At 37.0% G+C, this 27,476-nt stretch overlaps 1 protein-coding gene across 1 annotated transcript in view; it reads right to left on the bottom strand.

The window, feature by feature from the left end:
• Positions 1-2,150: 2,150 nt before the first annotated feature.
• ap4b1 (adaptor related protein complex 4 subunit beta 1) overlaps positions 2,151-27,476 on the bottom strand; it is a 38,380-nt gene continuing 13,054 nt past the window's right edge. The window contains 8 exon segments of the mRNA XM_048178001.1: positions 2,151-2,721; positions 8,704-8,973; positions 13,589-13,796; positions 22,145-22,248; positions 22,522-22,605; positions 24,418-24,914; positions 26,117-26,264; positions 26,720-26,850. Coding sequence (XP_048033958.1) covers positions 2,291-2,721; positions 8,704-8,973; positions 13,589-13,796; positions 22,145-22,248; positions 22,522-22,605; positions 24,418-24,914; positions 26,117-26,264; positions 26,720-26,850 — 1,873 coding nt within the window. The 3' untranslated portion in view covers positions 2,151-2,290.

Here is a 27,476-nt window from a genome sequence, read left to right as displayed (position 1 = left end):
TAAAAACATATTTAAAACAGTTCATGTGAGTTCAGTAGTTCTACCTTAATATTATAAAGCGACAAGAATACTTTTTGTGCGCCAAAAAAACAAAATAACGACTTTTCAGCAATATAGTAATGGCCGATTACAAAACACTGCTTCGGAGCTTTACGAATCGAATCAGTGACTCGGATCTTCTATCAAATGGCTAAACTGCTGAAATCACGTGACTTTGGTGCTCCAAGTCACTGATTCGATTCGCAAAGCTCCGTCCCATCACTATATTGTTGAAAAGTCTTTTTTTTTTTTGGCGCAAAAAAGTATTCTCGTCGCTTTATAATATTAAGTTAGAACTACTGAACTCGCATGAACTGTTTTAAATATGATTTTTAGTACCTTTATGGATCTTGAGAGAGGAAATGTCATTGCTGTGAATGCAGACCTCGCTAAGCCATCGGAATTAATCAAAAATATCTTAATTTCTGTTACGAAGATGAATGAAGGAATTACGGGTGTGGAACGACATGACGGTGAGTAATAAAAGACATTATTTTCATTTTTGGGTGAACTAACTAGCTATTAGCTACTATACAGTACATTAAAAAAAGTGTTACCAACATCAATTACAGTTAACTGAAACGATCATATACAGTTCAGACTAGCAGATAACTTTTCTAATAAGATCAACTTAATCTCATAACATTAAAAGTAAGATACATTTAAAGACAAAACTTTTTAAATCAGACAACAAATTAACATTTTAAATCTGTCAATGACAGTCACACTTTTGTGACACGGCATCTTAGAGACACGGCCACAGTTATTCTGGATTTAGTTTGTCTCCGTTTCATATGTTTCTTCATGTAATCACAGACGGATTTGATGATGGTGAGATCAGATCACTATGTGGAGCACCGGCTGTTGTCAGACTCCTTGTGCATACAAAAATCTCACTGGATTATTACAATTAATGGCAAAATTAATGTTTGGAAATGTAAACTGATATTTCCTATTGATACACTACAGCAAAAGATATAAATAACTGCCTTAAAACCATTTTTTTTTTTTTTTGAGAAGGGGGGGGGACTGAGGTGCTGAAGCCTTTTGCACATTATATATTTATATATATATACACGTACATCCATCCATACATACATACAGTATAAGTATATACAAAAGCAGAGGTGTAAAGAGGTGTATGATTTTAACAGTACTTAAGTATTTTACTCGTGCTGAATGACGGCTAAAAGATGCACTAGTCCTCGACACCTGAGAGACATGCCAGTGAAAATAAACTGTTGATTTGTAAGATGAGAAATCATGTGTATTTTCTAAAATCAAAATAAAACTGAACACCTCAATATTGCAATAAATCAAGGTCGACAGTCTCAGTTAAGCTCAAGTGCTCAAAAAGGCCATAAATAAACCAATATCCATCAAAAAGATCTTTAAAATAAAATAATGTTAAGTAAAATTAAAAATTTAAAGTCTACTTGCACTGGATGTGCTGCTTTCAGCCTCATCACTGGCTGCAGTCATGACCTCATCTCATAAACCAAACATCAGCGATTCACAATTACCAGTGACGAGAATATTTTTGGTGCGCCAAAAAAACAAACAAAATAACGACTTATATAGTGATGGCCGATTTCAAAACACTGCTTCAGGAAGCTTCGGAGCGTTATGAATCAGCGTGTCGAATCAGCTGTTCGGAGCGCCAAAGTCACGTGATTTCAGCAGTTTGGCGGTTTGACACGCGATTCATTATGCTCCGAAGCTTCCTGAAGCAGTGTTTTGAAATCGGCCATCACTATATAAGTCGTTATTTTGTTTTTTTGATGCACCAAAAATATTCCCGTCACTTTATAATATTAATATTGAACCACTGTACTCACATGAACTGATTTAAATATGTTTTTAGTACCTTTATGGATCTTGAGAGGAAATGTCATTGCTGGCTATGCAGGCCTCACAGAGCCATCGGATTTCAACAAAAATATCTTAATTTGCATTCCGAAGATTAACGAAGGTCTTATGGGTGTGGAACGGCATGAGGGTGAGTAATAAATGACAGAATTTTCATTTTTGGGTGAACTAACCCTTTAATTCACCATATGTGTGCTGAATGTGCATGTGTGTAAGTAGTGCTAAATAATTCAAATTGTCTGTAGATTTCAACAGCATATTACTATTTTATTGTATTTTTTTGTGTTTGTTTAGAAATATCATAAGATGATTTGTGTAGAAGGTACTGCTTAGGTACTGTATACTATACATTGTTCTCAAAGTAGTAACGGTTCAATAGATTTCATAAAGGATCAACATTAAGAGTCTGTAACACACTCTTGAGTATCAAAACAAAACCTCTAATGGTGTGCTGGTTTTCGGGCTGCTGTTTGACAGATACCACCAAGCTTCCTTCGCTGTCAGGAGCTTCTGGGACTTCCTGCAATAGTTCAGCGAGGATCAGGGTCCCAGTGCCCCTGGTGTAAATGTAGGCCTTCCAAGGCACAGCGTCGCCCGGCGTGAAGGCCAGAGTCTGGATCTTCACCAGCTGTAAGGCAGCCTGTAAAGTATCCGAAGCTGTTTTGGGTCGAGGGAAACCCAGAGTTTGCCTGTGGAGAATCTCCAAGTCCAACCACATTTTCTCAAAGTTTTCATGGGATAGAGGAGGACCCAGAGATAGACTGATCTCCTCTTGTGTGTCATTTGGGCTGGAGAGGGTTACATCTGTACTTCCTGTTAGTCAGAAAAACAGAAGTAGGGCGAGACAGTTATACGTTGCATTATTCAATTTTTTATAAAATGTTAAATTAAATGTATAATATTATAATTTAATTATTAAATCACAGTTAATTAAAATGAAGTAAAAAATAATTTAATTAAAATTATTACAATTAAAAAGGTCATATTATGCACTTTTACAAAGTCTTGATTTTGTTTTTTTGGGTTCTACAAGAATAGGCTTTGAATGTTCAAAAAACACACTAGGTCTCATTCACTATAATTGTGTGTTATTTCATATTTGTATGCACTGTAGAACTTCTAACGAAAAATCTCTGCCTAATTGACCCTTCGCCAGGAGTTTGATTGACAAGCGATCTAACCAATCAGAACGCCGAATCAGCCATTTTGTCCGACAAAGCAGTCAGGAGTTAGAAGATTAACCTCGGTGGAATTAAACTTGAAAAATGGTGCGTACTGACGTATTTCCGCGTTTGAAACAACATTCCTTCTCATGTTCATTCATGTTTATTTGATGCTATAAATGAACTAGTAGGAAGAGATGATCGGTTTACGAGCCTCTTGAGCTGAGGCACTACAGCAATCTGTCATGACACATTAAAGAGCCACAAAACGTTTTTTATTGTTTGAATTTCTTAAAAAACTACAGTTTGAAAGCTGGAACTTTGTTTAATATCATAAGTAACCTGATTTGTCTTGTCTGTCGACATGTTGTCAGTATCCTCTTTGCTCCGTGATGTATTTTTCACTGTGTGTGGCGTGACAGTACTATGGCTAGTCGGACAAAGCAACAGTAACTAAAGGGGGCGGGTCTTTGCGAAGGGTCAATTTACAACATGCACGTACGCAGATTAATTTGTTCTTAATCTCATTGTGATGTTAGTGAATTTGGAGTAATCTAAATGAGCAGCCGCATGCACGAGGATTTCCATTTGCATAAAACAAATGATTATCTCGCCAGATCCTTGAGCAATGCTAAGCGTGTCATTCTCAAAACCTGTTCAAACACAATAAACACCTTTTATACAGACTCAAGATTACAGACCTGATAAACCAGCTGTACACATTAATCTGCATTATTCAGAGAAACCTCTGGAGGAAAGCAATAATTTACAAATCTCATAAACTTATATTTTATTCACAATAGAATATAGATAACATATCAAATGTTGAAAGTGCGACATTTTGAAATGTCATGCCAAATATTGGCTCATTTTGGACTTCATGAGAGCTACACATTCCAAAAAAGTTGGGACAGGTAGCAATAAGAGGCCGGAAAAGTTAAATGTACATATAAGGAACAGCTGGAGGACCAATTTGCAACTTATTAGGTCAATTGGCAACATGATTGGGTATAAAAAGAGCCTCTCAGAGTGGCAGTGTCTCTCAGAAGTCAAGATGGGCAGAGGATCACCGATTCCCCCAATGCTGCGGCGAAAAATAGTGGAGCAATATCAAAAAAAAATTTGCAAAGAGTTTGAAGTTATCATCATCTACAGGGCATAATATCATACAAAGATTCAGAGAATCTGGAACAATCTCTGCGCGTAAGGGTCAAGGCCTGAAAACCATACTAGATGCCCGTGATCTTCGGGCCCTTAGAAGGCACTGCATCACATACAGGAATGCTACTGTAATGGAAATCACAACATGGGCTCAGGAATACTTCCAGAAAACATTGTTGGTGAACAAAATCCATTGTGCCATTCGCCGTTGCCGGCTAAAACTCTATAGGTCAAAAAAGAAGCCATATCTAAACATGATCCAGAAGCGCAGGTGTTTTCTCTGGGCCAAGGCTCATTTAAAATGGACTGTGGCAAAGTGGAAAACTGTTCTGTGGTCAGACGAATCAAAATTTGAAGTTCTTTTTGGAAAACTGGGACGCCATGTCATCCGGACTATAGAGGACAAGGACAACCCAAGTTGTTATCAGCGCTCAGTTCAGAAGCCTGCATCTCTGATGGTATGGGGTTGCATGAGTGCGTGTGGCATGGGCAGCTTACACATCTGGAAAGGCACCATCAATGCTGAAAGGTATATCCAAGTTCTAGAACAACATATGCTCCCATCCAGACGTCGTCTCTTTCAAGGAAGACCTTGCATTTTCCAACATGACAATGCCAGACCACAAACTGCATCAATTACAACATCATGGCTGCGTAGAAGAAAGACCCGGGTACTGAAATAACCAGCCTGCAGTCCAGATCTTTCACCCATAGAAAACATTTGGCACATCATAAAGAGGAAGATGCGACAAAGAAGACCTAAGACAGTTGAGCAACTAGAAGCCTGTATTAGACAAGAATGGGAAAACATTCATATTCCTAAACTTGAGCAACTTGTCTCCTCAGTCCCCAGACGTTTGCAGACTGTTATAAAAAGAAGAGGGGATTACAGAGTGGTAAACATGGCCTTGTCCAACTTTTTTGAGATGTGTTGATGCCATGAAATTTAAAATCAACTTATTTTTCCCTTAAAATGATACATTTTCTCAGTTTAAACATTTGATATGTCATCTATATTGTATTCTGAATAAAATACTGAAATTTGAAACTTCCACATCATTGCATTCTGTTTTTATTCACAATTTGTACAGTGTCCCAACTTTTTTGGAATCGGGTTTGTATGCATTAATTATTTTACATAATGCAAACCCTTAACAGATACAGAACAGCAGCAGATAATACAAAAAAACAACAACAACATAATATAAAGAATTCACAAGTTGTTTCTACATTTTTTGTAAATTTAGAATACATTTTAGTACAAACGTTTTTGATGAATCATGATTTGCTTGTGAAAACGTTCGTACGCAGATTTCATGCACAAATTTGTGTGTATGCATGCTTAGTAAATGAGACCCGTTATTTTTCTCATATTCTCCATTGTTGCAGCACCTCTCTGTCCAGTCTGTCAGAAATTCTTTGTTTAGTTCCTGTCTCTATGAAGCCCCTCCTTCTGAAAAGCACAATTTGCTCAGATTGGTCGGCTGTACCAGTGTGTTGTGATTAGTCAAGCGCTTTCAGCATGTTTGGGAAATGTCACATCCCTTACCACCACAAGATTCAAAAGTCCTCACTGCAGAACACGATATCCAGGGGGCAGAGCTGGATCTAGATCCAACTCCTCCCACTTTACATATCCCTTAACCTACCCGTCTCCGCCCCCTGGATCTCATGTGTTCTGCAGTGAGTGGCTACTGAGATTGAACACACCACTAACTCAACCAGGCCCTGCCCCTTTATTCCGCGTATGCCTTTGGCAGGAATTATTTAAACGAGGAATATTGTGATGTGTTTGTTTCTGGTAGAAAACTCAAAACTACAATTGAGGGCTTTCAGTGAGTTCAGAAACAGTGCACACTGATATAGAGAATAACTTTGTAACTTTGCAAACCTTTTTCATGCTCAAACAGCAACATTACACACTAAAGAAAGTTAAACATGTAAAAAAACATATGTCCTCTTTAAAAATAAAAATATTTAAAGGGGTCATATAATGCCACTTCTACAAGATGTAAAATAAGTCTGATGTCCCCAGAGTGTGTATTAAAGGTGCCCTTGAATGATTTGAAAAAAAAATTAAATTGTTCCCTGATATCTACATAGAGGGTATGTGGCTTTTTTATGGTCGAAAATTGTCCAGATATGGTTTTACAGCTCCATTTATAACCCCACAAATAGCCCCTAGAATGAAAAGGTCTGTTTTTGCCTTATTTGGAAGGCTCATGAATAGTAATATGGTGCTCCGCTCTGATTGGCTGTTTCACTGTTCGGCTCCTTCCAGTAGCTCACAGTGATAGCGAACAAATCTGTACTGTACGGCGTGAACGATGGAGAGTTTTGGTATTCAACCTTATATGTTTGAGCCTGTTTCTGACGAAGATGCAGATGTAGAGGAACAACCAATTTTGTTGCGATTGGCCATGGACGTTTCTGAGTGGTAAGTTAGTCTTTATTTTCAGTATGAACCTGCAAAACGTAACTGTTACGTCAATGGAACTAGCATATAGCGTTAACTTTACACTATAACTCATAACGTCAGTATTTGCAACTTTGTTTTTAGCATTGTAAAAAAAAAAATAATTGTAATAATGTGTCGCTGTATGGTTTTACAATGATAGCTTCTTCACTTTGCAATAACAACTCTAAACAACGAACTGTGTAGCGCGAAAAATTTGTTTCTAATATATTGACATTACCGATATGATTTTAAATTTGATTTATTTAGCCAACCAAAGTAAAGAATAGAAGACATTCCAAAAAAGCAGTGTCATGTTTACTACTCAGCTGCTGTAGTGTGATTACGATTTAGCTATTAGTAACAAAAACTTACATCGTCTATAATATCTTTTTCCACAGGTGTACGCATACAAGTCATACAAGTTCTCAAAAATAAAAATATTGAAAAAAAGTGACTAAATGTCTTGTCAAATGACTATCGTTTCAGCTTGAACGGTGTAGAAAGTTAGCTAGAAGGATCGAGTATCTGTAGCTATCTGTAAGCAAATAAACTAACATAGTTAGCTTCGGTGTAATGTGTTGTTGGTTAAATATAGGTCAAATTATAATTATATCCGACAAAAGAAATTGGCATATGTATCTACGGTTATGTTATAGATTTATATAACAAAGACAGTAATAAATTTTAACCTCACCGTTAATAGTAGTTACGTAAACTTTGCTATTTGTTACTGTACTAGCATCTTGCATTGGATCTAGACAACACTGGGTACATGGTCGTTAATGTTGTTAGCTCACTAAGAAACTTTACATTTAATCAGAAATAGTTTCTACAGCCAAGATGTGGATAAAGCACTACTTACTGCTTGCGGGAATATAGTTGGAATTGCCCCTTTCTTCAGTGTCAAACCTATGTGTCAAACGCTGAGCGAAGCCTGCTTGATATTGTCCCAGGTTAGAAAAGCTGTCCGCGGTGAAATGGCAGAGCAAACTAACAACTTTGAGTTAAATTGTTCCGGTATCCGGTTATAGATAAACATCAGCCATGCCTTTTGACAGTTTTTTTCTGGAGGAAGACTATGAAAAGTTTTCACATCCCCTGCACAGCCTGGAACATAACATTTATTTCCATGATCTGCCATTTTCGCTGTTATCCTCGCTTGGCTTCTTTCTTCACTCTGCCTGCAGAACTTCCGATGATTCCGCTGGGCGGTTCCGCCTGGCCTGGATCATGAGCATATGCAAATATTGGGGGCGGAGTCCCCGACTGTTACGTAACAGTCGGTGTTATGTTGAGATTTGCCTGTTCTCCGGATGTATTTTAAACAAATGAGATTTATATAAGAAGGAGGAAACAATGGAGTTTGAAACTCAGTGCATGTCTTTTCCATGTACTGAACTCTTGTTATTTAACTATGCTAAGGAAAATTCGAGGTCACCTTTAAGTTTTAGCTCAAAATACCCCACAGATCATTTTTTTATAGCATGTTAAATTTGTCACTTTCTGAGGGTGAGCAAAAACGCATTTTTGTGTGTGTTCCTTTAAATGCAAATAAGCTGCTGCTCCAACAAAGAAGGTGGAGTTTCAAGAGCTGGTGTTAGCAGCACCGATTACCTCATGCAGACTCAATGAAAATGTCAGAAATTGTTCAGCCTTTTATGTTCAAATTGGATTTGGACAATGATGGAGAGACTCAAGAAGAAGTGACAACATGTAGAATGCAACAGGACACCTACCAGTTGTTTGTTGTAGTCCTTAAAAAGTGATTTCTTTAAAAGAAAATCTCCCTTTGCATTCAACTTTGAGCGTCGTAACTTTGCAGATGTTGTTAACAGCAACATTACACACTAACTAAAGTTAAAAAAGTGAAATCATAATCAACCACCCCTTTAAAATGATTATAACTGAAATGGAGCAATTCCATGAAGGGTCCTCGCACCATCGGTGCTCAGGCCCTTATTATTAATTAATAAAACATAATGCAGAAATCATAAAAAATTATGTCTGCTTTACCTGGCAACAGCTCATTTTCTGCACTGCCGGATGGCTCAGAGGCTGATATGACAGCAGTTTGAAGGCATAAATCCCATCCAGACAATGGACCCAGTGTGTTGAAGGTAGAGGCCCACAGACTGATGGGCTCCTCTTGCCGGCCGGTGAGTACGCTCATGGACGGATCAGATTTGGGTCCAGTTACAACTTTCCTTGTCTCTTCAACTCCACGCTGAAGAAGTCTGTAGTACAGCAAAGCCCGGTCACGCACACACATGTCGCTCTCTTCCTCTGGGAATGGACAAAAAATATTGTAAGTGAATCACAAGAGGCAAGAAGCTCTTGAATAAATGTGTCAAAAGAAATAAAAATATAGTGTTTGTCAGGATTAATCATACAGGCTTAAAACATATACAAGAACAAGAGGAGAGAAAGAAAGGGCTGTGACATTTTTGAAAGAAATTAATATGCATTATATTGATCAAAAGTGACAGTAAAGGCATTTATAATGTTACAAAAGATTTCAATATTAAATAAATGCTGTTCTTTTGAACTTCCTAAAAAAATCATCATGCTTTCCACAAAAATATGAAGCAGCACAACTGGTTTTAACATTGATAATAAAAAATGTTTCTTGAGCATCAAATCATCATATTACAATGATTTCTGAAGGATCATGTGACACTGAAGACTGGAGTAATGATGCTGAAAATTCAGCTTTGATCAGACGAATAAATAACATTTTACAATATATTACAATAGAAAACAGTTATTTTAAATTGTAATAATATGTCACAATATTACTGTTTTTACTCTATTTTTGATTAAATAAATGTTTGATGAATATATAAAGTATATGTGTAAAGTACACAGTGTGTGTATATATATATATATATATATATATATATATATATATATATATATATATATACACACACACACACACAGTGTATATATATATATTTATTTATTTATTTATAAACACACATTATCTCACAAAACTGACAAAAATGAGAAAACCATTTGAGTATATCTTCTCAAGGGACAATACTATAGAAATGAAACTTGGGTATATTTTAGAGTAGTCAATGTGCTGCTTGTATAGCAGTATAGATTTACTGTCCTCTGAAAATAACTTAACATACAGCCATTTTTGTCAAAATAGCTGGCAACAAAAGTGAGTACACCCTAAGTGATAATAGTTGTATGTTGTTTAACCATGCAAAGCCACATGTCCTATTCTGCTTTACATGACCATACAAATGTGTGTATCTTGAACTAGAGCAGTTAAAATTTGGTGCTTTGAGTACAATTCTCTCATACTGATCACTGGTTGTTCTACGTGGCACCTCATGGAAAGAACTCTCTGAGGATTTGAGAATTAGAATTTTTGTTCTCCACAAAGATGGCATAAGCCAGTGGTTCCCAACCACATTCCTGGAAGCCCACCAAGACTGCACATTTTGCACATTTTCTGTCTCCTTTGTCTGACACACCTATTTTAGATCTTTGAGTCACTACTAATGAGCTGATAACCTTAATCAGGTGTGTTTGATTGAGGAGACATGCAAAATTTATTTATTTATTTATTTATGATTTAATGCCATATCAGCAGCAACGGCTATATTCATGGCAATCAGCAATATCAGTTCAATACATTATTTATAATACTTTAACAAGTATGTCTTAAAAACAATCACTATACAAAATCAGGCATAAACACCAATAACAACAACATTAATAACAACAATTACATAGAATCTTTCAACTGAATATTCGACAGAAATTCTAAAATTACTCCAGGAGAAACCTTTTTGAAAATGTCCATTAATGTATTCTCTGTATAAAACTGTTGTCTAATATTATTTAAGAGAGGACATTCTATTAAAATATGTTTTATACTCATGAAATTCTTACACAAATCACAGATCGGTTTATCTTCCCCCTTCAATAAATATGAATGAGTGAGTCTTGAATGTCCAATTCGGCATCTTGTATATACAACCTGGTCATATCTGTTTTCAAAATAATAACTAATAACTCCTTGATTTAAAACTGGATTCACCTCATATAATTTGTTATTTACACATTCGTTCCATTCCATTTGCCATTTACTGTGAATGTAAAGGTTCAATATGGGTTTAACGTCAGATGCTGGTATTTTACATTCTGTCATTTCCAAATGAAGTGCTTCCTTTGCTGCTCTATCTGCTTGTTCATTACCAGTCAATCCCATATGGCCTGGTATCCAACAAAAAACAAAATCTTGTTTCTTTAAAGAGTCCACTTTTCCTATTATGCTGATAATTATAGGATGTTCAGTTTTCAAAAAATCAAGTGCTTGTAGACAGGATTTAGAATCTGTGCAAATTAAAAAATTACGTTGTTGTTCCTTCTCTATTTGTTCAAGAGCTAGAAGTAATGCACAAGCTTCAGCTGTGAAAATTGAACTTTGTCCAGAAATACACTTGCCATAGCGTTTTGACCCAATCACTACTGCGGCAGATACCCGACTGTCTGACTTTGATCCATCTGTGTACACAGGTACGTGAGTTGAAGACATGCAAAATGTGCAGTGTTGGTGCGCCTCCAGGAATATGGTTGGGAACCACTGGTCTAGGCTATAAGAAGATCAGTAACACCATGAAACTGAGTTACAGCACAGTGGCCAGAGTCATAGAGAGAGGTTTTCCAAGATGGAGTCCACTCGGAACAGGCCAAAGAAGTTGATAAACTTGTTGATAAACTTGTTTGGCTTAGATGGTGTCCAGGATGTGAGGCGACGCCCTGGTTGAGGAGTACCAAGAAAATTGTACTGTGACAATCTGAAGCAGAACATGATGCCCTCCCTTCAGAAACTTGGCCGAACGGCATGATAATGACCCCAAACACACCGCCAAGATGACAACTGCCTTGCTGAGGAAGCTGAAGGTAATGGAGTGGCCAAGTATGTCTCCAGACCTGAACCCTATTGAGCACCTGTGGGGCAATCTCAAGCGGAAGGTGGAGAAGCGCCATGTGTCTAACATCCAGCAGCTCCGTGATGTCATTATGGAGAAGTGGAAGAGGATCCCAGCAACAACCTGTGCAGCTCTGGTGAATTCCATGCTTTTGTTGTCAGTTATTTAGACAATAATGGCTGTATGTTGAGTTATTTTCAGAGGACAGTAAATCTGTACTGCTATACAAGCTGCACATTGTCTACTCTAAAGTATATCCAATTTTTATTTCTATAGTATTGTCCCTTGAGAACATATAATAAAATGGTTGCTGAAATGTGAGGGGTGTACTCACTTTTGTGAGATACTGCATATACAGTGTGCGTGTATATATATATATATATATATATATATATATATATATATATATATACACAAACCCGATTCCAAAAAAGTTGGGACACTGTACAAATTGTGAATAAAAAAGGGATGCAATAATTTACAAATCTCCTAAACTTATATTTATTCACAATTTGTACAGTGTCCCAACTTTTTTTGGAATTTTTTTGGTTTGTATACCGTCTCTCTCTCTCTCTCTCTCTCTCTCTCTCTCTCTATATATATATATATATATATATATATATATATATATATATATATATATATATATATATATATACACACACATCAGGGGCGTTTCCTCCGAGGAGGCAAGGGAGGCAGTGACTCTTCAAAACAAAAAATAGGATGAGAAATTAATCCATATTACATATAAAACAACACAAATATTATACAAATAAAATGTTGTTTAAATTGTTACAGCCTTTAGTTATTATTTTGAAATGAATGTAGAAATGCTTAAAACACTAACTTGATGAGCTTGACTTGGTTTTGATAAATAGAACATTACATTGTTAATGTAAAATTACAAAATAGAATTGTATCGCTAAATCGCCATCACCTGCTTTCAAATGGAGCGGCATTTAATAGACAGAGCCGTAGTTCACTGACAAGCCACGCAATATCGCGTTCATATCGCAGATGAATCGCCTTCGATAATGAACGCGATATTGCGTGGCTTGTCACTGATCTACTAGCCTGACTACGTCAGACTTCCTACTTCCGCTCAATTTCATTTCGCTTCTGTACTCAGTCTGATACAGCATCAGAGCTTTGTGTTTGCCACCGGTCTGGAAACAGCCGGGCCAATCAACGAACAGAGGGCGGGCTGAGAGCCGTGACGTAGATGCTAAGCGCCGAGTTTTACATTGTAGGTTAGAGAAATCGAAAACCGAAACGACCGCGGAAATGGGAAACGAGACACGGGATGCAAACTTCGGGATGCATTAACTTCGCATAATCTGCAAAAGTCGTTTACAGCCATGTTCACTCCGGTATTTCGCTCACATCATCATGTGTTTACAACAGGTTTACAGTGGAAGTTCAATCATAGATTTGAGTTCGATGCATGATGTCTGTGCTTCGATGCGGCTGTACAGGCGGATAACATACGTCATAACTAAACGTATCTGATTGGCTTACGGGTAACCAATGATTTTAAACTTCAGACAAGCGTCCCCTAGCGAGAGAGAAAACACTTCTCTATTATGCCATTCCAGACTCTGTCTACGAAGCAAAGTGAAGTAGCAGAGTCTGGTATTACCAGGCTAGTGATCTACGGCTCTGTCTATTAATTGCCGCTCCATTTGAAAGCAGGTGATGGCGATTTAGCGGTAATCAGGGAACCGGCTTTACTGACAAAATGCGCGTGACAATCACATGCGATATATCCCCCAGCCCTATATATAAGAGAGAGAGAGAGAGAGAGAGAGAGAGAGAGAGAGAGAGAAAAAGATTATATTATTTGTACAGTCAAATGTCTTTTGTGTTCTGTTGGAGGAACACAACTAGTTTGGTCCAATGGTGCATCTATTTGACAACATTATCTGTAAACCTGCTTTACACACCAATACAGTAGTGTAAAAGACGGCCCAGCATGTCTTGCGTCTCAGCAGGACGGCACAGGAACATCTTCACTGAGGCGCTCAGCAGCTCCATCTTCACTGCCGAGGACAGCTCTGTCTTTAGCCCATCTATGTAGCCCTCCATAACATAGGGGGCGCTACTGATCTGCTCACCATGTTCTCCCAGAAGCCATAACAAAGCCTGCTTTCCCTGTGATAAACAAATAAAAGGATTTAATCTTCTCTGGTAGTTCAGACATATATTTGAAATTAAAACTCTATTAAAAATTATATTTAAGGATGTTTAGATCAGCTGTTAAAGTCACCATGAAATCAATTGGACAATTCTTATTTTATGGAATATTTCAGTATGTTTTATAAATTATTTATCTTTGCACATCATTAAAGATTATGATGGCACATGAATTAAAAAATTTATATAAATTTCCCTTCCCTTTCTCTTCTCTTCTCTGATGACGTGTTTACTGGTGCAAGTGAGCGAAACCTGTCAATTACATGAGATTGACGAATAGAAGGACAGGTGATAATGTTAATTTGTAGACAAACTCGGAAGTTAGGATCACACTGGTTCCCTCGACATCCCTCTATAGCAAACCACAACCATCCAATCAATTCCCCATGGACAAAATCAAGTCCCACTCTACATTTGTTCTTGGTCAAGAAGCTGTTTCCCTCGGATATACATCACAACAGGGAAGAAAAGACTATCACAACTTCTGTTTCATGCAATATAAAATGAATATTCAGAAGACTGCATGATAGGCTGCATTGTGTTTGTTGGTCTTTAAAGGTGCAGTTGGTGGGCTTCCGGTTGGAGCAAGGCGCGAGATGGCAGCGTAAATCAGTAGCTCCCGGTCACTGAATTCAAAAAGCCCTCATACTTGGAAATTCACTAATTCAAATACGAGAAATAAGTATAAAATGAGTGGGGCAAAGCCTAAAAATAGATCTGTAAAACAAAAGACAGTGGAAGAGTGCAACGAGATGGTTAACGACGACAACAAGTCCGCACCGGAGAAAGATGGCGCAGAAACTTTACGAGCTCTGCGGCAAAGATATCTCTGACCTAAAAACAGAGCTGAGGAAAGAATTTAGCCATTTCAAGGAAGAGTTTAGGGAGGATATTAAAACTGAAGTCGAAAAGCTGAAAAGTGACATAAATCAGAGGCTGCAAGACATCGCCGAGGATATCCAGTCACATAGCATAAGGCTAGATGAGACGGAGGAACGAATCACTGGACTCGAATCTGAGTACCTTGAATTGGTAGATGCGCTACTTCATGCTCTGAAGGAACAAAAGATGATGCAAGGCAAGATCACGGATCTCGAAGGTCGGTCGCGACGAAATAATATCCGAATCTATGGCATTAAGGAAGGAGCGGAGGGTGCTTCCATGTTCAAGTTCATCAACGGCCTACTGAAAACGGAGCTTTCGCTGGATGACGATCTAGACCTGCAGATACAGAGAACACATAGATCTTTAGGCCCGAGACCTTAGAATGATGCCTCCTCGAGATCGATCATTGTCAATTTCCTGCAGTACAGTACTACAGATCTTGTCCTGCGGGCAGCATGGGGAAAAGAAATACGACAGGAGGGTAAACTAATTTTCTTCGCACACGACTATCCAGCGGAAATTAACACAAAGCTCAAGGAGTACAGAGAAATTAAAAGAGTCCTTAAAGCGAACAAAATTCGATTCCAGACCCCTTACCCTGCCAAGATGCGAATCAATTGGGAGACAGGACCTCAGCTTTATGACAGTGCAGCGGAGGCGGCAAAGGACGTGAACAAGAGAGGATATGCTGTGGATCTGACGGGGATATCTGAAGGATCTGAACGCCCGTGGGAAGAAAGGCTGTCACGGCATACTCAGTGGCAGAAAGTGAAAAGAAGCACTCATAATCGCATTCGAGAGAAGCTCCGGAGCTTTCAGAGACAATCTCCAACATCGGATTAATAATTGAACAGGCATTATTAAGTGGAGCTCTGAAGAGGTACACAGACATATGGCAGATTGATTATATTTTGAGTCGGAACACTCCTCTATATTACTAGTCTTAAGAGTCTTTGTTTACGATATCATTGAACTATATAAGGCAATAACTGGACAATTGATAAAATTGACCGGGGACTTGTCATTTGACATGATTGGTGCTATACTATTAAGGGAGACAATCCCCCATGTAGGTGATAGCGAGGGCCCCCTACCAGTAGTAGGACTAGATCCCTCACCCCAATATCGAGATTGGGATTTATTAGGTCATGTTTGGACCTTGATTGTGGAAGTCACTGTTCTTGTGTGTACGGTTTTGTTTCGGTTGTGTGTTCCTTTTAAAGGTTGCCAGCATTTGTTATTGAACTCTAAATCCATATGCAGCGGCAGGTTAAAATTGCATCGCTAAATGTAAATGGTTTAAATAACCCAATTAAAAGGAGTAAGGTAATAGCCAAGCTGAAACGAGAAAGGAGCCAGATAATTTTTTTGCAGGAAACTCATCTCTCTCCATCTGAACACGATAAACTTAAAAAATATGGGTACAGACAAACGTTTTATAGCTCCTTTAAAAAGTTTAAAAAAAGGGGTGTTTCGATATTAATACATAATTCTTTAAATTTTGATCTACTGAAAGAGATTTCAGACAAAGAAGGCCGATATGTTTTGATTCAAGGGAAACTGGATCAACATCTGGTTACATTAGTAAATGTTTATGCGCCTCCCGGAAGTAAAACAGCTTTTTTCAATACAATTTTTGATCTTATGGTTATAGAATCTAAAGGAATAGTGATATGTGGGGGAGACTTCAATATTGCTCTTAACCGGCAATTAGATTCATCTAATTGTAAGAGAATTAAAACAACACATTTAAAAAAAAATTAGAAATTCATTAGAAGATTTGGGATTAATAGATGTCTGGAGAGATCTTCATCCTTTAGAACGTAAATACTCTCATTATTCAGCACCCCATGGTGTATACAGTAGGATAGATTATTTTTTTATGTTTAATAAAGACAGACACCGGCTAAGAGATTGTACAATAGGAGTGTCAGATATATCAGACCATGCACCAATATATCTCTGCCTAAATTTACATGATAAAATTACGGATAAAGTATGGAGGCTTAATACAAGCATATTAAATAATGCGAATGTGGTGGCCCAGATTAAATCTGAAATTGCAACATATTTGGAAAACAATGATAATGGGGAAGTAAATCCCCCAATATTATGGGATGCGGCCAAGGCGGTGCTAAGGGGTAAAATCATTTCCATTACCAAAGCCCTTAAGAAGGCAAGAGAACTTCGTTTTAAAAGACTAGAGGATGAATTACAGTCTCTAACAGAACAACATGCAATTAGCAATGACTCCCAGATTCTGAAGCAGATTAAAGATATTAAAAATAAGATAAATGATATTCACAAGGAGGATATAGAGAAAAAATTAAAATTTCTAAAACAAACCTTCTATGAAACAGGTGTTAAAGCAACTAAAAGATTAGCATGGAAATTAAGAAAACAACAACAAAAGGCAACAATTTATAAGATTCAGGATCCTGTTTCAGGGAGCATGCTGTTTGATCTGGATAAGATTAAAGAGGCATTTGAATTATACTACAAATCCCTTTATTCACAACAAACACAGGTAAATAGAGATTCAATTAAAACATTTTTAGACTCTCTTGACCTTCCTTCTATTGGAAGGCATCAAAATAACCTTTTAACGAAAGAAATTACTCAGGAGGAACTAGATAAGGCATTAAATAATCTTAAGAATAATAAAATGCCTGGTAACGATGGTTTGCCCTCAGAGTGGTTCAAAACATTTAGAAGAGAGATTTCTCCGCTTCTTATTTCATCATTCAATTGGACTCTCAAAGAAGCAGTTATCCCTCCCTCTTGGAGAGAAGCGATTATTTCAGTTATACCCAAAGAAGGTAAAGACAAAACCCTGTGTAGTTCACATAGACCAATATCAGTTTTGAATGTAGACTATAAGTTATTTGCCTCCATTCTTGCGAAAAGATTCTATTCTGCCTGATTTGATAGATGTAGATCAAACAGGGTTTACTTAGAGGACGGCAAACTCATGATAATATTAGAAGAACGCTGCACGTAATACAACAAATCCAAAAAGATCATACTAAAGCAATTTTAGTTAGCCTTGATGCGGAAAAGGCATTTGATTGTGTGAATTGGCTATATTTATTTCAGGTTCTATTGAGGTTTGGTTTCTCAGAAAATTCAGTTAGAAGCTTCCAATCCCTGTATTTTAGACCCGAAGCTAGGATTAAAATAAATGGGGGCCTTACTAAAAGGATAAATTTGGAAAGGGGAACACGACAGGGATGCCCTCTTTCTCCCTTATTATTCGCAATTTATATTGAGCCTCTGGCCCAGGCAATAAGAGAAAGTAATACTATTGGAGGGATTACTGTTAATAAAATAGAACATAAAATAGCGTTATATGCTGATGATGTCTTAATTTATCTTTCTAATCCAGACGTATCACTTCTTAAGTTATTTGATTCTCTTGAAGAGTATGGACGGTTTTCGGGGTATAAACTAAACATAAAGAAAACTCAAATGTCATTTGATTTCAATCCAACAAAAAAACTTAGACAAAGATTAAATATTAATTGGAATCAAAAAAACAATAAAGTATCTGGGTGTATGGTTAACTCAAGGCTTGACAAAGTTATATAAAAAGAACTATAATATAATTGATAAAAGAATTAAAGAAGATCTTAAGCGCTGGTCTTCTCTACCACACCTAGATTTCAGTTCAAAAATTGAAAGTATAAAAATGAATGTACTCCCGAGACTGCTATATCTCTTCCAATCTCTCCCTGTGGAAATACCGCCTAAGCAGTTTCAAGAATGGGATAAACAAATCTCGAGATTCATTTGGAATGGAAGCAAACCAAGAATTAGATATAAAACATTGCAACTGGATAAAAGCAAGGGTGGCATGTCACTTCCCAATTTGAAAGACTATTATTTTGCAGCCCAGCTGAGACCATTGGTTTGCTGGTGTGATTTAGGGGTGGAGACGAAGTGGAAAGAAATAGAAAATAAGTTTCAAGGGATACCAGTTCAAGCTCGAATAGGTAAAAAATCTAATTTTCAAAACCAAATCCAATATATTAACCCAATAACACAATTTACTTTAAAAATGTGGTTTACTATGGTAAAAGAACTTCATTTGGAGAAAAAAATCCAGATTTTGAATTGGGTGGCATATAATCCAGATTTTAAACCAGGGACAATGTATCATAGTTTCACGCATTGGACCTATTTAGGAGTTTCTGCACTCTGTAAAATTATAAACAATGGTAATATGGAAAGTTTTCAAACTTTAAAAGACAAGTTTGGCCTTGTAAATCAAGACCTATTTAGATATTTACAAGTCCGTCAGTATTATTTGAAGGAAATAAAGGACAATGCTGAGATTAATCAGATAGTGTAAATTATCATACAGGCATATAAGAAAGGTACAAGACTATATCCAAATTATACAAAGCAATAAGTAACTCAAGGAATCATTCAATAGAATATATAAGACTAAAATGGGAAAAAGAGGCAGGTATTTCCTTACTACCTGATGAATGGAATAAAATATGTACCATTCCACATACCTCAACAAGCTCAAGAATTTGGCGTGAGTTTTGTTGGAAAAATTTGACTCGATTTTTTATCACACCAAGACTTAAGGAAATGCAAACAAGAAACTCTCATCCATGTTGGAGGAGCTGTGGGGCATAAAAAGGCCCATCATACACATATTTTTTGGCAATGTCCAATGGTGAATGGTTTCTGGGAAGCAGTATGCTCCACTATCAATACTGTTTTTACTATACATATACCCAAATCATTCTCTATTTTATATCTGGGAAATATTCCAGATGAGGTAGGACAAGATGACAAATATTTGTTTAAGATTTTATTGGCAACAAGTAAAAAGGCAATAAACCGGAAATGGTATAAAGTAGACCCACCTACGAGAGAAGAGTGACTTCAAATGTGGTTAGAGAAATGGAAAAAAATCACTCATGTACTTTGGCTGCAAATGCAAATCTTTGAGAGAAAATGGAGGAAATGGTTAACATGTCCATCTGTGTTTTAGACGACTGTATATGTAAAGTGCATATAAATGTTTTTAGACATAATGTCTTGGTGAGATGACTAGAAGGGTTATATGTATTTTATGACAATTTTCTGATGGTGTTTTTTTTTTTTTATTGTTTTTCTTCTCCTTGAAATGTATATGAGATGTAATGTTCTCAACCTTTTGGCAACCTTCCTTTTTTTCCTTTGTGTTCTTGTATGTTCAATAACAACAAAAAGCTAATAAAGAATAAGTAATAAAAAAAAGGTGCAGTTGGTGAACGCTAATGCTAACATTAGCCTGCTAGCATTGAAAGCATTGGAGCTTTGTTTTGAATCTATTTATTATCATTACTTGTCTATTTTATCATCACCATAATATCTGATATTGCCTATCACATTAATCTGACATCGCTAGCGTTTAATCTTTTAAACCAAATCGCAATCACAGCATGTTAGCATTTCGCTAGCTTGTTAGCTTGTCAGCTTGTCATCCGGGCCACGTACTGTCCTTTTCTCTCGCACGCGTCCTTTTTCTATGACTTGAGTCCATCAAACAACTGTGGTAAGTCGGATCACTCTACAAACATGGTGAGTCATGTCATCCTCTCCTTTTGTTGTTACTTGCACTGCCTGTCACATGCATAGTATAGCTCTCTCTGTCAGCGGTGAGATTTACACGTGATAAATGCAGGGAGATAGTCAGGCTGACAGAAATGTCAGAATTAGAGACACGCATCCAAACTTTAATTGAGGATAGCAAGAATGCAAGGGCCTTAGATACTGTTTTGGATGCGACTAGCTTAGTGAACTCTGTACATTGTTCGGTTCCAGCTGTAGAGCCCGTGCAGCAGGGCAATTGGGTGACTGTAAGGCGGCCTAATCGCGAAAAACACCTCTCTTCCATTCCTATTATAACATCAAACAGGTTCTCACCACTCAGTGATACACCCACTGAGAATCCTGTTGAAAGTGCCCTAGTTATTGCCGATTCTATTACACAGAACTTGGAAATAGAGACACCAGCCACCATAGTCACATGTTTGCCGGGAGCCAGAGCACCTGATATCAAAGCAAATTTAAAAGTGCTGGCTAATGCTAATCGTAAATTCTCTAAGATTATTATTCACGTCGGCACAAATGATTATCTTCGCCACCCGGAGATCACTAAAATCAACATTAAAGAGGTGTGTGAACTCGCAAGTACAATGTCAGAAACAGTAATTTGCTCTGGTCCCCTTCCTGTTCGTCAGAGTGATGAGATAGTTAGCAGATTATCATCACTCAGTGGCTGACTGTCTAAGTGGTGTCCGCAGAATAATATAAGTTTCATAGACAATTGGAAAAGTTTTTGGGGCAGACCTGACCTGTTGAAAACAGATGGTATCCATCCCTCCTGGGATGGTGCTGTTCTTCTCTCTAGTAATATGACACATAGTCTTAGAGCTGAAACATGACAAACTGGGGCCCAGGTCAGGAAGCAGACATACTGGCTAAACCGACTGTCTAACGTCACAGAAGTCGGATAGTTCCCAACACATTGAAACTCTTTCACCTAGATATTATCACATAGAGACTGTGTCTGTACCCCGAATTAGTAAATACAAAAAACTTCCAAACCCATTTAAGGGTAAAAATTTAATTAATGTTCAACAAATAAAAAAACAGAGATAATACTGATAAACAAATGATAAAGCTTGGGTTGCTGAATATTAGATCCCTTTCTTCAAAAGCACTTATAGTAAATGATATTATCACAGACAATAATCTAGGTTTGCTGTGTTTGACAGAAACCTGGCTAAAACCAGACGATTACATTACTTTAAGTGAGTCTAGCCCTCAAGGTTACGATCATCGACACAGTCCTCGTCAGAAAGGCAAAGGGGGAGTTGTTGCTGTAATTTATAGTAATATCTTCAGTATTACTCAAATGTCTTTCAAATATAATTCCTTCGAAAGTGATGGTGCTTTATGTAACGTTATGCAAGTTGACATTTTTGCTGGCTACTGTATACAGGCCACCAGGGCACCATACAGACTTTATACAGATTAACAGACTTTAAACAGATTATTTAGGCACTGAGAGAAAACCACAGAGAAAGACAGCAAATATGGGGAAAAGACAAATTAAAAAAATACATAGAACAAATATTCTGAGTGAAACTCTCTAACTCTTCAGATAGGGGTATTCTCCACTTTATCGTTACTTTTATTTCCTATGCATTCCATTTTTCCTTTCCTTTTCATTCCATTATTATTTCTTATTTTATTTATATTTATGTAAAGCACTCTGAATTACCATTGTGTATGAAATGTGCTATATAAACTTGCCTTGCCTATGTATGAGTTGGATGGGACTATGAAAGAAAAGCAGCAAAATGTGCTCAGCTTGTTGTATCTGGTCAAAATAGAAAGCAGGTGAATGATCTCACCTCACTATCTTGAGGACTGTCAACACAGGCCTCAACAGTCTGACAAACAGCGGCAGTACTCTGAGGACAGAACCACACCAAATCCCTGAACGTCTGAATCACGGCTAAACAGAGACACATGGGGAAGCAGAAAGCAAACAGATAAGAGGTACAATAGGAGAACGTTTGACTCTGTAAACTGATAATGTCTGTTAGCAAACAAATCTTTAATCCAGGCTGGAGAAAGCACCTGCTAAAAGGTTAGTGGAAAGCAAACAGTGTTAATCAAACAGGAAAAAAAGGAAGAAAAAAACACAAGTAGACCATCCTTTACTTATTAACTACAAGATATAAAATCACATAAACACTGATAGTTGTGGCTCAGCTTTCTCTCATACCTGACGTGATGTGATCTTGTTTCAATGCGAGCAGTCCGGTCAGGATATCCAGACACTTCTCACTGTATGTTCGTGCAATACGACCTTGAAAAGAGCAACATGTTTACTTAATAATAATACATTTAGAAGTAACAGTAATAGTAATTTAAGCAAAAAGTTGCAATGATAAATAATTCAACAATGATTTATATTACAGGACAAGAGAAATGCGTCACATGTATGCTCTGTTTCTGTTTAGTTTATTTGTTCCTGTTTTCCTTAGTTCCGTAGTTAATCTCCTAGGTTGTAAATTAGTTCATCACTGAAGTTTTCCTTACTTCATTGTCTGGTATTGTTTAAAAAAAAGAAAAAAAAAAAGAGAGTGCAAATAGCCCACTTTGTTGGCAGAGGCAATTTACATTAACTCTGCCCACCACTGTCTGATTGAGCCAGACAAAATTACAAAAGAACTCATTTGATAACAGGATCAGTGGTGTGGAGAGTAAGGTGGGTGGCGATTGACCTGAGTTCGAATCCTTTTTCCGAACTCATTCATCTCCCTTTTCCCATCGCTCATCAGCTCGGAGAGGCATAATAAACTTTGGAGGACTAAGGATATTTTTAAATATATCTCAAATTGTGTTCTTATGAAAGAAGATAGTCATATACACCTAGGATGGTTTGAGGGTGAGTAAATCATGGGATAATTTTCATTTTTGGCTGAACTATCCCTTAACATAAATAAGTAGCTTTCTCCAACACTGGTAACAGCCAACTTAATATTTAGTTTGATCTGCTGAAGTGGGCGAACAACATTTTCTCAGGTAAGAACCTCATCATTTGTTAAAAAAGTACCCTAATTGTGCAAAGTGCCTGTAACAGCCAATTTGACATTTAATCACGAAATGGCATTTCTCTAATTTAAAGGTGCCCTAGATTCAAAAATTGAATTTACCTCGGCATAGTTAAATAACAAGAGTTCAGCACATGGAAAAGACATACAGTGAGTCTCAAACTCCATTGTTTCCTCCTTCTTATATAAATCTCATTTGTTTAAACGACCTCCGAAGAACAGGCAAATCTTAACATAACACCGACTGTTACGTAACAGTCAGGGTGTACGCCCCCAATATTTGCATATGCCAGCCCATTCGACGCATTAGACAATGGCAGTGTCTGGATCTGTGCACAGATGAAGCATCAAACTAGGTAAACAAACAAGAACAACAGCAAAAAATGGCAGATGGAGCAATAATAACTGACATAATCCATGATAGCATGATATTTTTACTGATATTTGTAAATTGTCTTTCTAAATGTTTCCTTAGCATGTTGCTAATGTACTGTTAAATGTGGTTAAAGTTATTATCGTTTCTTACTGTATTCACGGAGACAAGAGCCGTCGCTATTTTCATTTTTAAACACTTGCAGTCTGTATAATGCATAAACACAACTTCATTCTTTATAAATCTCTCCAACAGTGTAGCATTAGCCGTTAGCCACGGAGCCCAGCCTCAGATTCACTCAGAATAAAACTTTAACATCCAATTAAATACTTTACTCACATAATCCGACGCATGCATGCCGCATGCATGATGAACATCTTGTAAAGATCCATTTGAGGGTTATATTAGCTGTGTAAACTTTGTTTATGCACAGTTCAATGCAAGCGCGATCTCCGTGGGCATCAAGCAGGAGAATTAAAGGGCCAGTAGCACTGAATCGGCTCATTTATAATGATGCCCCAAAATAGGCAGTTAAAAAAATGAATTAAAAAAAATCTATGGGGTATTTTGAGCTGAAACTTCACAGACACATTCAGGGGACACCTTAGACTTATATTGCATCTTTTTTTAAAAAGTTCTAGGGCACCTTTAAACAAAAGCGAGACAGACAGCATTTTGCGAGATATGTTACCTATAGCGGCAATGGCTGCCTGGGCGAGCTCAGGAGACACATCAGTGCAGTAACTTCTCAGCTCCTCCAAAACCAAAGCCACGTTTTCATCGTTCACCAGCTCCACCAGGATCTCCATCTTGCGAAACTTAATGTAACTCGGTTCAGAGTAACCACAAAAGAAACGCTTGTAATGTGTGCCGAAAAGGCCTGGCTGACTCCGCATGACCTGCTGAACATGACTCAGCCCAGCAAAACGAAGTTCGCGTGATGCAGCACCGCACGTAGCCAGCAGGGGGGCGCTTGTGCGCAGGAGGGCATCGGCCTGCACAGCAGGGTGGGCGGCGGCTAAATGAAGGAAGAGGCGGAGCGTAGCAACTGCGACATGTGCATGAGCACTTTGTAGGAAGGAGTCTAGTAGACTAAGGATGTCGAACAACTCATCATCGCTACGAGGGCGGTAGCGTAGCAGGAAGGTGAGGACTTCACTCTGAGCCCAACTGTCCAGGTCCTTCATCCTGAAGGAGAAAATATAAAAACACAAAGTCAGTCATTAGAAAATCAGCTAAATGGGTCAATGACATGATTCATGATGATGTTAGCTTTTGTCCTGCAAAAATGCAGGAAAACAAAAAACAAAATCGAAAGTGATATCATAGAGAGGACTCTTTAGTTCAGGCTGTAAAATGTCAAAAACTATTAAAAACCACTGTCAGTAATTGAAATAAAGCTGAAATAAAATAAATGTATGTATCATTTAAATATTTTCAATAACATTTTCTTTATTTTAATAAATTGAAGTACATTATGTATTAATTTCCAAATATGTAGAATTTAGATACACTTGTTATATAGTAGAATTCATTTAAGGCATGACTTTATATTTCAGGTATTAATTTCTGTATTTTTGAACCTGCACATTGCAGATTACATTAAGTAAATGGAAGCATGTATTTTTCTTTTTTTCTTCTCGTATTGTTGTAAAATACTTTTAAAAAATGAAATAAAATAAAATCTAAATATTTTATATTACAAGAAAAAAAACTTCATATTTTATTGATGCTTAATATTTTTGTGGAAACCATATCAGGATTATTTTGATGAATACAAAGTTCAAAAGAACAGTATTATTTATCTTAGTAACATGAAAAGCTTAAATTAAAACAACTGAAGTTTGAGGTGAGGTACTAAAATTACTAAAAACTAAAACTGAAATTAATCAAATAAAAATATATATATATATATGATCCATATAAAATAAAACTAATCAAATGCATAAAACTAATAAAAACAAAATAAAGTTAAAATGTAAACTGAAAGTATAAATACTATAATAGTACATAAATATTACTAAAATAACACTTGTGCAAAATGTAATAATATTTATGAATTAGCAATTCATGATACTTGTAAAAAAAATACATTTTACCCTTTGAAAACACTGAATAGGGTTTGTAATGTATTTAAGGTGTAAGGAAAATGTTATTACATTTTACCTGATGGTCAATTTTAGAGAGATTTTTAGACATTAAACTGAAACTTTTCTTGAAAATGGTATAATTTTTCAAAACCATACAAAACCAGCATGAACACAAAGAGCACCTTTCTAAGAACTTGAAACTAGAATTTTGACATGAAACAACATGAGGCTGAGTTTTCATGACAAAATTACATTCTTTGGATGAACGATCCATTTAAAGTAATGGCAAAATTGGCACACCTGTTGAGAAGGTGATGAGCAATGGGTTTGTTAATAACCACACCACCCTCATCTTTGAGAATTTCCTCCAAGGCACGAAGACAGTTCACCACAACCACAGGATCCGGGTCCCTCAGAAGAGCATACAGCTCGTTCACTATACTGCCATCTAAAAGACACAAATGTCTTCATTTAGCAGACATTTATATCCAAAGAGACTTAATTCAGATGCTCTACTGTACATTAATCATGCAAAAACATAAACTGGACCCTTATAGAAAAGCTATTCAAAGACATTAAGGCTAGAAACACACTGAATATTTAGGAAAGACAGGAAATACCACAGTATTGTTCAGCTGAACTATCATGGTGATAATCAAACAGGGGTTTCCTGGAAGAAATGTTTTGTTCAGTTATGGAGGTGTGACATACTGTTAGTCAACACAGATGCTGAACCTGAAACATTCCTTTAAAGGGGGCAGTGTGACCCAAATCATTCAGCTTATGTCATTTTATGCACATGTATTAACCAGAATAAAATGAGATAGCAACAGTTATCACATTATGTTTGGCATATTTCTTATCAACTTTTAAAATTAAAATAAACAGAGTGCTTGGCTCTACCTATGTCCGTGTTGGGCTGTAGACTGTGCATTTTGGCACATCCAAGCACAGCGACTCTCCTCACGTAACTGGCCTTGTCTCGCAGACCTGCAACAATGGGCTGCTCTATGTACTCTGGCATTCCTGGCATTCTGAAAAACACATCAATTAAAGTAAAGTAAAGATACAGTATCTTAGGATTTATTCAGGAAATACTCCACTTTAGGCTGTGTATTACTGTGGCTTAACATGGCTTCAGGATGTTGCTCAGCACAATGTGAAGTGATTTACATTTTCATGCAAAATGAAAGTTCATGAAAGTTCATGCAAAACTCACAGGCATGATACCAGTGTTATGGGTGGGTGTCAAAGACTTTCTTGTTAGGGTGTTGCTAGGCTGTTGTTGTGGTGTTCTGAATGGTCACTAGGTTGTTGTTAAAGGGGTCATGAACTGGAAATTTTTTATTTATCATTTTATAATGTTAATATGATTTTTACATAAAAAAGTCAGTAAAGTAAAAGTAAAAGTAAAGAGTCAGTAAAGTAAAAGTAAAAGTAAAAGTAAAGAGCCTTCTTTGATTGCTTTCTGTATACAATTTAAAGCTGCAGTCTGGAAGTTTAGCTTCTTTGTCGCCATCTGTGTTTGAAACCTGCAATTAAAGTTATTTGCAGAATTATCATCTTTACGTGGGTTGTGCATTTGCACGGCTCCTCAGCGCGGATGAATCTAATGTTTTGAGGAGAACGTGTGGCTGTCAGTCACCACAGTCTTGGAAGT

Source organism: Megalobrama amblycephala, linkage group LG24 (genome assembly GCF_018812025.1).
Source record: "Megalobrama amblycephala isolate DHTTF-2021 linkage group LG24, ASM1881202v1, whole genome shotgun sequence".
NCBI classification, from domain to species: Eukaryota; Metazoa; Chordata; class Actinopteri; order Cypriniformes; family Xenocyprididae; genus Megalobrama; species Megalobrama amblycephala.
The sequence above is the reverse complement of the archived record's forward strand: the minus strand, read 5'-3'. Positions and strand labels throughout refer to the sequence as shown.